The following is a 12,721-nucleotide window of genomic DNA, read 5'->3' on the forward strand; positions in this document are numbered from 1 at the left end:
TGCAGTTGATAAATTCTAAATTAACAAATTCCTTCTTTCTTTTTCCACTCACCTACCCAGCTATCCATCCATCCATCCTATAAAATATTCACTGGACACCCACTAGCTGCTGGTCACTTCTTGATAATTTTGGTGTATCCCAATGGCCAATCATTCTGATGAAACAGCATCCCGAAATGCCAAAAAATGAATTCTCCTTTCTCCGCTGCATTGTGACTTGTCAAGGGTATGAACAACAATCTATACAATTCTCTTTTTAATCGAAAGGCTACCGTGGTATCCAGCAAAGTGATTTGTGCATTACAATAAACTTCTGAACTGAAATGAACTTCTGGAACTCTGGTTTCAAAATACATAAAAATTAACAGACTTGGTTAATCCACCCACTGGATTGCTCAATGTAAAATACAATAAGGCATTTAATTCAACTCAGAGTGTAGTAAACTATGATGTACTACATACATGAGAGACAAGGAGATAACCGGAGAGCTTCCTTGAGCGGAAGGGGTTTACACTGGAGGCAGTAAGCAGGTTAAGAAACAAAACAACCTGCAACAGAACACAAGTGGCAAAGAGTAGATGATTCCAGAAGACCAGGGAAGGCTGGAAGTGTTGAAACAGCTCAGGATGCTCTTTCTCCTCTCCCCTGCCCCACCCCGTCCTCAGCCTGCCTTTGTCTGTGGAAAAACTTTAGCCAAAAAGTAAGTTTGACCAGAAAAGTGAGAAAATGCATAAGCAAAGGAAAACAGTCCAACAATACTAAATAATATAGTTTAGACATTAAGTATAAAGACCTATAATTCCTTCTCAGGGGATATAGCTAATATTCTGAACCATGTACTATGAGCAATCTTATAGATACTGAAGCCCCTACCAGGTGGAAGAAGTTAACCACGTGATGACCAGGCTGTAACCAAGACATAAGCTGAGAACTGGTCTCAAGGAAATGGGAACAAACTGACCCTAAACTGAAGATTAACAATCAAGATGATGCTGGTCAGACCACCGATGACCAATTTCAAGAGCTGACTGTCCTGTTTCTGCATGTAGCCCCCTACCTCTGTCTGTAAAATCTTGCCCCCTGATTGTTAATGGGGAGGAGGGGGATTGATTTGGACAGGAGTCTGCTCTCCCCATCTTCCCTACCAGTTGCTGGCATCCAAAATAAAACAAACTTTCCTTTCCACCAATCTTGCCTCTTTATTGGCTTTTGAGTGGTGAGCTGCCAGACCCCACTTTGGGATACAGTAAAATGAGGTGTGGAGACTTGGGACAAAGAGGGCAGATGCCATCATGTTCTTGGTAGGCAGAATCAAACGAGCCAGAGCATCTGTTTTAGGGATTTGGTGGACTGTTTATGGAGAAGGAAATGGCAACCCACTCTAGTATTCTTGCCTGGAGAATCCCATGGACAGAGGAGCTTGGTGGGCTACAGTCCACGGGTCGCAAAGAGTCGGACAGGACTGAGCGACTTCAGTTTCACTTTATGGAAGGCCTGGAAAGGAATGCTAAGAATTTGCCTACAGGACAGTAATGAGTATTTGCACAAGGAAGAGTGATCTAATCAGATCTCTCCTTTGGAAGGATTATCCTGGCAGTAGTATCCAGGCCTGACTGTCAGGAGGGACTGAGCAGAAAAATACTGACACAAACTAGTGTCAGGACTGCGAAGGCACAGGAAGTTCTTTGGAAGACACAGATGCCTTTGGAAGAAGCACCCTAAGAATGACTGTGAAGCTCTGAGGGTTGCCTTGAATCACCTGGGAATAATACCAGGCTTTGTTAGATCTTCGCTTTAGACCGGATGGTCCTCGTGGACAATCCAATGCATCTTTAAACACACTGCTATATACCACAGTGCCATGCAGACAGTAGATGCCAAATGAGTGTTCCTGGACAGATGAATAAATACAGTGGAGTGGATAAATGGATAAGTTAGAGTCTTTAGAAGAGAATTCTATAACCAGAGAAAGGAAAACAAAAAAACTGATCAGAGTCAAGGTAATTTGAGGCCCCAAGTCTATTATTTGAATTGAATGCAGAATATCTATGCCCAAGGTCAGACGTCTCGCATTTCACTATGCCTGGCCCATGGCTATAATGAAAAACACCAGGGAAATATTAATCATTGTACGGAGTCTATAAGAGAGTAGACGTTACAAGATCTCATCACAAGAAAAAGACTTTGTAACCATGCGAGGTGGCGAACGTAACTAGACTTACTGTGGAGATCATTTCACAATGTATACAAATAGCAGATCACCATGTTGTAGACCCAGTCTAATCTTGTTCGTGTCGACCATATCTCAATTAAAAAAAAAGAATTGTACTGAGATGTGCAAAATTTTTTCATTTGAAGATCTGTAATCTCAAAGCGGCATTCACAAGTCTATGTTTCCAGTACATTAGAAACACAACCCCCATTGATCTATTTTTGACTGCTGTGAAACAGTCCTTCTTTGGCTATCAGTATTTTAGTAAGATGAGACTTGCTTTATTTATAAATGCAAAACACCTTCTCCTGTGTCAAAAATAAAGCCTAATAATTATGCCAAATCATCTTATCAATCTACTTGCAAATTAAGAAACCACAGGTATGAAAAAGAAAAGTTACGTTGGTGTCTACGTCCCAAAACCAAATTTAAAGTCAGATTCTACATTCAAGACACAATTCAGTCATTAAATTTAGGTATTCCCTGCCTTCAACCTGTGAAAGCATTTAGTCTCCACGCAGGGCCACCTGTCAAATGCACATTTCTACTCCTGGTTGCTGTGTTTGCCTGAGTGAACATGATCGTGTTAATGATTAATATCAATCCTAGATACAGGTAACCCTGGGAAGGTCAAGTACCAATTGCATTCAGGCAGCTGACTGCGGGGAGATGTCTGAGCCTCTTGAAATGCAACCATGTGGGTGGGGGGAGGAGGCAAAATGTGAAACCCCACAGAGCTGCTGCTGCTGCTGCTGCTAAGTCGCTTCAGTCGTGTCCGACTCTGTGCGACCCCATAGACGGCAGCCCATCAGGCTCTGCCATCCCTGGGATTCTCCAGGCAAGAACACTGGAGTGGGTTGCCATTTCCTTCTCCAATGCATGAAAGTGAAGTCGCTCAGTCATGTCCGACTCTTAGCAACCCCGTGGACTGCAGCCCACCAGGCTCCTCTGTCCATGGGATTTTCCAGGCAAGAGTACTGGAGTGGTTGAGTACACAGAGCAGGGACTAGGAAATTCACACAGTCCCCCAAGTCCCAGACAATCCCAGTCTTCCAGGACAAAAGTTGGTAAATCCGAGAGCTGGAAGGGTCCCCACACATCATCCACTGCAGCCCCGACCTGACCCACATGCAGACTCCCCCGTATGGGCACCCCAGAATCAGCCAACACTAACTTAAATGTTTCTGGGGCAAAAAGCTAACACTTTTCCAGATGGCCTCTTCCACTGACAGACAACTTTTTAGCAAGTTTTTCTCTAGGTTAAGTTCAAGATCAGTCCTGGGTGTTCATTGGAAGGACTGATGTTGAAGCTGAAACTCCAATACTTTGGCCACCTGATGTGAAGAGCTGACTCATTTGAAAAGACCCTGATGCTGGGATTGAGGGCAGGAGGAGAGGAGGATGACAGAGGATGAGATGGCTGGATGGCATCACCGACTCAGTGGACACGGGTTTGAGTAGGCTCCAAGAGTTGGTGATGGACAGGGAGGCCTGGCGTGCTGCGGTTCATGGGGTCGCACGGACACGACTGAGCGACTGAACTAAACTGAAGTTCAAAACTGACATCCTACTCATGTGTGGCTCTATTCGTAATTCTGGGCCAAGAAGGCACTCTAAATGCCGACTGAATGACGAATGATTAGTGAACAGATGTGGCCTTACAGATCAATGACAATATTGGAAAAAGGAATCACTCACAAATTTAAGCATGATGGCTCAAAAATATATAAATAAGGATTTGGTTTGATAAACTTAATATTACTTAAGTAGGGGGGATTATGCAGCACTGTGGAATGAAGCATACTTAATGGAAACAGTTCTAAGTAAGCGGAGAGGACTCAGGTCCTAATACTCTGCTGCTCCCACCCACATTCCACACCTGTCAACTGGCCAGATCCCGAGATCTCCCCCGTCACTTAAGACTGTCAGGACTCTGGTGTGACTTATCCCCAAAGACCGTGGTGCCAAACCACCAGGAATTTCTGTCTTAACTGCATTTCTCTGAGAGTTCAAACCCATCTGCAAATAAAGGGTAAAAGTCCTACCAAGGGGACTCGTGGTCCAGTGGCTAAGACTCTGCATTGCCAGTGCAAGAGATTCATGTTCAATCCCTGGTTAGAGAACTAAGATCCTATATACTGCAACTGAAGATCCCATGGGCTGTAACTAAGACCTGGCACAGCCAAATAAATGAATTAAAAAAAAAAAAAGTGGTCCTACCATGGAAGGCAAATGCAAGGGTTGAACAGGTAGAATTATATCCACCTGTTTTCAGGATGAGCACAACGTTGAGAAATTTACCTGAAGTTGATTGGGAATGAGAACCTAGGGCTATTTATTTCAATTACCTAATGTGAGACCAGGCCTTCTACACTGATGTTTACCATTATAAGGACCAAATATATATTTCTCAGCCCTGCACTTGATAAATACACTTGTCCATGCCTCACCAGCCAGAACTCAAGAGGTTTGACCACTTGCTCTTTTGAGGCTTCATCCAGCAGTAAGTTCTGCGATTCTGTTATAAACACCAACCGACCCAAGTGATCTCAGGAAGCTCCACATCTCTGTCATCCATTTCTGAGCCATGACTGGAGGCAAGTGGCCAAAAGGAAGGAGCACCGAGTAAAAGGAAGCAGACAGAAAATCATGTCATGTCAGCAACTGAGCACAGCACATGGGCCCCCACTGCCTTCCAAAGCCAGAGAGAAAGATTACGTCACTCACTGGTGAGCCACAGTTCTGCTTTCCCACTTCCACTTGGTATGAAAAATGGGAAGCTGATAGTGAAGTCTGTGCTCAAAGAAGCAGCTGGTAAACTGATTTCAAAAGAGAAAATGGATCAGAATGGTCCCGGTATCTGTGGCAGGTATTTTTAAAAGGGCATGACTGTTGCATGAAAGATATTTGCTAAGGAATTTTTACCACAGGCGTTCAAGTTGAGAATAGCAACAGAAGACTCCCAAGGGCTAAAAAACCTTACATGACTACATTCTGCTATCTGGAAAGTGCTTGGCCAAGGGCAGCACCAGCAGTGCCCAGAGGGGACCCTCTCCAGCCCCAGGGTGGCTGCCCAGGGCCTGCCTGGAAGCAGTATTCTCTTCTGGCTTTGCATGAGAACCTGGCATATAAGCTGAATTACTATTATCACTGCCAAAAAAAAATTATTCTAATTCTGGTCTAATGATACTAATCTAAAAATTCTATGCTCAGAAACTGTCCTGTGCCAAGCTTCAGATCTTATTATTTAAACATCACCGGGCTTCCCAGGTGGCGCTAGTGGTAAGACATAAGGCATGCAGATTCGATCCCTGGTTGAGAACTATGATCACACATGCCACAGCCAAAACAAGACCTCAAGTGATGAGCAGGTTTGTAAATGACTATGCTCCTTCAGCAGAGAAGGCAATGGCACCCCACTCCAGTAATTTTGCCTGGAAAATCCCATGGACGGAGGAGCCTGGTAGGCTGCAGTCCATGGGATCGCTAGAGTCGGACACGACTGAGCGACTTCACTTTCACTTTTCACTTTCATGCATTGGAAAAGGAAATGGCAACCCACTCCAGTGTTCTTGCCTGGAGAATCCCAGGGACGGGGGAGCCTGGTGGGCTGCCGTCTATGGGGTCGCACAGAGTCGGACATGACTGAAGTGACTTAGCAGCAGCAGCATGCTCCTTCAGGGGCTTCCCAGGTGGCTCCAGAGGTAAAGAACCCACCTGCCAATGCAGGAGACACAAGAGACACGGGTTCAATCCCTGGGTCAGAGAGATCCCCTGGAGGAGGTCATGGCAGCCCACTCTAATATTCCTGCCTGGAGAATCCCCATGGGCAGAGGAGCCTGACTGAGGTCCATAGGGTTGCAAAGAGTTAGACACTACTAAAGCAACTTGGCATGCACAAAGATCATCGCTGTCTTCACTCTGAAGATCTTTCATAAAACTTTGACCAAAATCATGATAAAATTCAGACATTAATGGTATAATCTCGAATCCTTCTTCAGTCAAAATTTCAAGAATATTTTTTTTTAAAAAAGGAAATGTTTTAATGAACATAATAAATTTGGACTTCTTTTTTTTTCTAAACTAATACCTTAATGTTTGCACAATGAGCAAGTATTATTTTTGTCATCTAACTAAACAATAATAGTTTGCATGCAATGTTTTGGAAACATATAAATTAATGAACATGGTACAGAAATGGATTATAAGAACAGAGACACCAAACTATTGATCTGCATTGGTGGAATTACTGTGGTTTTCAATGTTCTTTTTCTCATTTGTAAGTTTCCTAACACCACCCTTACGGCAGAAAGTGAAGAGGAACTAAAAAGCCTCTTTATGAAAGTGAAAGTGGAGAGTGAAAAAGTTGGCTTAAAGCTCAACATTCAGAAAAAGAAGATCATGGCATCTGGTCCCATCACTTCATGGGAAATAGATGGGGAAACAGTGGAAACAGTGTCAGAATTTATTTTGGGGGGATCCAAAATCACTGCAGATGGTGATTGCAGCCATGAGATTAAAAGACGCTTACTCCTTGGAAGAAAAGTTATGACCAACCTAGACAGCATATTCAAAAGCAGAGACATTACTTTGCCAACTAAGGTCCGTCTAGTCAAGGCTATGGTTTTTCCAGTAGTCATGTATGGATGTGACAGTTGGACTGTGAAGAAAACTGAGCACCAAAGAATTGATGGTTTTGAACTGTGGTGTTGAAGAAGACTCTTGAGAGTCCCTTGGACTGCAAGGAGATCCAACCAGTCCATTCTGAAGGAGATCAGCCCTGGGATTTCTTTGGAGGGAATGATGCTGAAGCTGAAACTCCAGTACTTTGGCTACCTCATGCGAAGGGTTGACTCATTGGAAAATACTCTGGTGCTGGGAGGGATTGGGGGCATGAGGAGAAGGGGACGACAGAGGATAAGATGGCTGGATGGCATCACTGACTCGATAGACGCGAGTCTGAGTGAACTCCAGGAGATGGTAATGGACAGGGAGGCCTGGCGTGCTGCGATTCATGGGGTCGCAAAGAGTCAGACACGACTGAGCGAGTGAACTGAACTGAAGAGCACAAGTTACTTCTGGAAAAAGAAAAAAGAATAAGAGAAACAACGGAACAGGGAATTGGTTCTGTAGCACAGAAACCTGGCATTCACTCTCCCTCAGGTACACAGACTTTGCCTGAAAGCCCATTGCTGGGGGCATCTCAAGTGAGCAGTGAGGTCCCTGCAGAAATGTCCTGGGTCCCAGCCTTGCCAGGTAATCATAACCCCAAAAGCCTCAATCCCAGCTTACCCTTCTTGTGCCGTCTTAAGGGTCCTGGCAAATATGTGTGTTAAAATAAAGCATTCATGCAAATTCCATTTAGTTTTGAGATTTCTGATGAGTTCTCTTTTTTCTTTCTTTTTCTCAGAGCAATTATTTTTTAAAAGGAGATTTCTGATGATTTCTTGTGATATATTTTTATATGAAAATTTAATACTTTTTTCTCTGCAAATTTTCATTGTTTATTTTGGAAAGAAGATAGCTTAAAATGGCATTATTTTACATAGGGATGAAAACAAGATTATTTCAAAGTCTCTTCTTCCAGAGTTAACAATTCATCCATGTTTTAGAGTCTATAAATATGTAGGGTATATAGTTACCAGTGATCTAACATAAGCCTGCTCTGAACATCAGCTTGTCTCCATAACTTTAGTTCAGCCAGTGGTTGAGAATACAGTTGTGAGAGGCACCAACCCGCGGTTCTAACCCTGGTTCTACATTTAATGGCTATGTGACTTGGAAATAAGAGGGGTGAATCTGCATCTCAGATTTGTATGGGGAAAATGAAAATTATAAGTAGCTACCTTAAAATGGTCTGGGGCAGATTTCATCACAGCAATTCCTGCTAGACTGCCTGGCATACTGCAAGCTCTAAAAAGCTGCAGACTTTCTTATTCCCTCCTGGTAGCACTGATATCTTCTATTTGCACATTCAGTCATACGCCCCAAGGTACTCGTACCATTTACTTCACTGAATCTTCAGGCAGCCCTAACCCAGAAGTTACTGTCCCCGTCTTATCTTTTTTGTAAACAGTTGAGGAAACTGAGGATCGAGGACACACAGCTTAGAAAGAAGCTCCAGGCCTCTTTTTGCTCAGTGCCAGATTCTCAGCTGGGCTTCCTAGTGGCTCAGATGGTAAAGAATCCGCCTGCAATGTGGGAGATCCGGGTTTGATCCCTGGGTGGGAAGATTCCCTCAGAAGATTTGATGTGCCACTTGTGAACTTATTACGATTAAATTTCTTTTTAAATACTCTGCTATTCACAGTCAGCAGAAACAAGACAGGGAGATGACTGTGGCTCAGATCATGAACTCCTTCTTGCAAAATTCAGACTGAAATTGAAGAAAGTAAGGAAAACCACTGGACCATTCAGGTATGACCTAAATCAAATCCCTTACGATTATACAGTGGAAGTGACAAATAGATTCTAGGGATTAGATCTGATAGACAGAGTGCCTGAAGAACTATGGATGGAGGTTTGTGACATTGTAAAGGAGGCAGTGATCAAGACCATCCCCAAGAAAAAGAAATGCAAAAAGGCAAAATGGCTGTCTGAGGAGGCCTTACAAATAGCTGAGAAAAGAAGAGAAGCTAAAGGCAAAGGAGAGAGGAAAGATACACCCATTTGAATGCAGAGTTCCAAAGAATAGCAAGGAGACATAAGGAAGCCTCCCTCAGAGATCAATGCAAAGAAACAGAGGAAAACAATAGAATGGGAAAGACTAGAGATCTCTTCAAGAAAATGAGAGATACCAAGGGAACATCTCATGCAAAGATGGGCTCGATAAAGGACAAAAACGGTATGGACCTAATAGAAGCAGAAGATATTAAGAAGAGGTGGCAAGAATACACAGAAGAACTATACAAAAAAGATCTTCATGACCCAGATAACCACGATGGTGTGATCACTCACCAAAGAGCCAGACATCCTGGAATGCGAAGTCAAGTGGGCCTTAGGAAGCATCACTATGAACAAAGCAAGTGAAGGTGATGGACTTCCAGGTGAGCTATTTCAAATCCTAAAAGACAATGCTGTGAAAGTGCTGGACTCAATATGCAAGAAAATTTGGAAAACTCATCAGTGGCCACAGGACTGGAAAAGGTCAGTTTTCATTCCAATCTCAAAGAAAGGCAATGCCAAAAAATTTTCAAACTACCACACAGTTGCACCCATCTCACACACCAGCAAAGTAATTCAAAATTCTCCAAGCCAGATTTCAACAGTACGTGAACTGTGAACTTCCAGATGTTCAAGCTGGATTTAGAAAAGGCAGAGGAACCAGAGATCAAATTGCCAACATCTATTAGATCACTGAAAAAGCAAGAGAGTTCCAGAAAAACATCTACTTCTGCTTTACTGACTACACCAAAGCCTTTGACTGTCTGAATCACAATAAACTGTGAAAAATTTTTCAAGAGATGGGAATACCAGACAACCTGAACTGCCTCCTGAGAAATCTGTATGCAGGTCAAGAAGCAACAGTTAGAACTGGACATGGAACAACACACTGGTTCCAAATCAGGAAAGGAGTACGTTAAGGCTGTATATTGTCACCCTGCCTATTTAACTTCTATGCAGACTACATCATGAGAAATGCTGGGCTGGATGAAGCACAAGCTGGAATCAAGATTGCTGGAAGAAATATCAATAACCTCAGATATGCAGATGATACCACCCTTATGGCAGAAAGCAAAGAACTAAAGAGCCTCTTCATGAAAGTGAAAGACAAAAGTGAAAAAGTTGTCTTGAAACTCAACATTCAAAAAACCAAGATCATGGCATCTGGTCCCATCTCTTCATGGCAAATAGGTGGGAAACAATGGAAACAGTGTCAGACTTTATTTTGGGGGGCTCCAAAATCACTGCAGATGGTGACTACAACCATGAAATTAAAAGCCACTTGCTCCTTGGAAGAAAAGCTATGACCAACCTAGACAGCATATTCAAAAGCAGAGATTACTTTGCCAACAAAGGTCCATCTTATCAAAGCTATGGTTTTTCCAGTAGTCATGTATGGAGGTGAGAGTTGGACCATAAAGAAAACTGAGTGCTGAAGAACTGATGCTTTGGAACTGTGGTGCTGGAGAAGACTCTTGAGCGTCCCTTGAACTGCAAGGAGATCCAACCAGTCAATCCTAAAGGAAATCAGTCCTGAATATTCATTGGAAGGACTGATGCTGAAGCTGAAACTCCAGTCTTTGGCCACCTGATGTGAAGAACTGACACGTTGGAAAAGACCTTGATGCTGGGAAAGATTGAAGGTGGGAGGAGAAGAGGACGACAGAGGATGAGATTGGATGGCATCACCGACTGGATGGACATGAGTTTCAGGAAGCTCTGGGAGTTGGTGATGGACAGGGAATCCAGGCGTGCTGCAGTCCATGGGGTTGCCAAGAGCTGGACACGACTGAACAACTGAACTGAACTGAGCTGATTCATACTTTACAAGAGATGTGGTTTTTCCAGATGGCACAGTGGTAAACAATCTGTTTGCAGATGCAGGAGACAAGGGTTCGATCCCTGAGTCAGGAAGATCCCCTGAAGAAGAAAATGGCAACCAACTCCAGTATTTTTGCCTGGAAAACCCATGGACAGAGGAGCCTGGTGGGCTAGAATCCATGGGGTTGCAAAGAGTCAGACACGACTGAACACACACACACACACACACATTCATACTATAATCAAATCAAACTGGTGGTGGTTTTTTTTTTTTTACACCACTCCAAATTAACTGGGTTTTGCTTAGTGAAAAGAGCATCTGAGGCTCTTATTTAGAGCTTACTACATATCTCAGCACCAGGTTGGGTGTTCACATCCATGGCCACAGTCAAACCCACAGCGACTCTGTGAGGTCATTGTCATTGTCCCCATTTCATAAATGGGGCAACTAAGACACAGTTAAGTGCAGGATTGAGATGCAAGTTAACTGTCTCAAACTCCAGCTCTTAAGACTCTGGTATTATCCAAATCGCATTTGCCTGCCCAACTGACCATACATTTTGCAAAGTGCTTTCACACACAGCAGATATCCAGACGAGATGGGGAGGGGGGAGGTTACCAGCGTTCTTTTGTGTATGTGATGAAATCGAGGTTCAGCGCTGCTAAAGTGAAAGTGAAATCGCTCAGTCGTGTCCGACTCTTTGCGACCAGGCTCCTCCGTCCGTGGAATTCTCCAGGCAAGAGTACTGGAGTGGGGTGCAGTTTCCCTCTCCAGGAGATCTTCCCAACCCAGGGATCGACCCCGGGTCTCCCGCATTGCAGGCAGACGCTTTACCATCTGAGCCACCGGGGAAGACTCAAGGAGCTGTCAAAGTTACCGGCCTCCTTCCAGTCCAGCAAGGACACATAACTCCCTCTCTCCAAATCTCATTCTCATCCCAAAGTCTCAAATTCCTTTGCACGTGTATTTTAAAAGCGAGATGGCAGGAGACATCCTGTCATTCCTGCAAAGCAACTGTGCACTTCACGGCCTCAGTGTCAACCCTGAGCTCTGACAGCGTTGACAGCTTGACCGGGGCTCCCCGGCTCCAGCTCCGAGACAGCCGAGGGCATTACAGACGCGGAGAAAGTGGGAGGTGAAACTGCTCGCAGAGCAGCCCCTTGGGACGGTGCCAGCACCGCGTCCCCCATCCCACCCCAACCTCCTCTCTCCAGGTCCTCGAGTGCTGAAACCCGAGACTCTGCGGGGTGTCAGGACGCTGTTCCCGGACCAGGCGGCGGGGCGTCCCCTGTCCGGGGAGTGCGCAGGAGAGGGCGCGTGGAGCCCCGAGCCTCGGCTAGCTCAGTCCCAGGGCGCAGAGAAACCCAGCGGCGCGCTCAAGCCGCCTTCCTCGGCCACCGGGACCCACGGGGGCGGGAACTGCGGCTCCCGGGATCTAAGCACCGTCTTCCGGGAGGACCTGGCCCGGCTCGGCGCTGGCGGGCAGCCCCAGGCCCGACAAAGACTTCAGCTCGGCACGCCACGCCCCCTGCCTCAGTTTCCCTCACCCCGCAAGAGTGCAGAAGCCCTAGATATTAACCGAGGCGCACCCCGGACCTAAACGATTTCCAGAGGACAGAGCTCACCCTCGCCGAGGAACCCTCGCCCCGACCCGCCGGGCGGCCGTGACAGCACCCCTACCTGCGCGGTGGCCCCTGCCGCCACCGGCCGGGGCGCCCTGGGGAGCCCCGCCCAGCATGCGCCCCGCCGGCTCCTCCCGATCCGCCTCCACCTTCTCCATCTCCGCTGCGGCCAGAGGGCTCTGTGCACCCGAGGCCCGCGTCCGGGGAAGCTAACGGCCGAGCCGGACGGGAAGTGGGGAGGGGGCTGGCGAGGAAGGGGAGGCTCCTTCCTCCTCCCGGGCTGGACCGGCTGTTTCCTCTCCAGCCTCGGGCCAGGCACGCGCGCGCGCGCACACACACACAAGCGGACGGCTGGGGCGGGCGGGGCGTGCAAGCCCGCAGCCTGGATCACAGACCTCGGA

At 45.9% G+C, this 12,721-nt stretch overlaps 1 protein-coding gene across 1 annotated transcript in view; it reads right to left on the reverse strand.

Annotated features, from left to right (window-relative positions):
* The window catches only part of DISC1 (DISC1 scaffold protein), a 433,412-nt gene extending 420,934 nt beyond the window's left edge, over positions 1-12,478 (reverse strand). Inside the window, exon 1 of the mRNA XM_052639485.1 lies at positions 12,379-12,478. Within this exon, the coding sequence (XP_052495445.1) occupies positions 12,379-12,478 (100 nt within the window). The remainder of the gene's footprint in view (positions 1-12,378) is intronic.
* Between the last annotated feature and the right edge of the window lie 243 nt (positions 12,479-12,721).

The sequence above is a fragment of the Budorcas taxicolor genome, chromosome 5 (assembly GCF_023091745.1).
Source record: "Budorcas taxicolor isolate Tak-1 chromosome 5, Takin1.1, whole genome shotgun sequence".
Taxonomy (NCBI): domain Eukaryota; kingdom Metazoa; phylum Chordata; class Mammalia; order Artiodactyla; family Bovidae; genus Budorcas; species Budorcas taxicolor.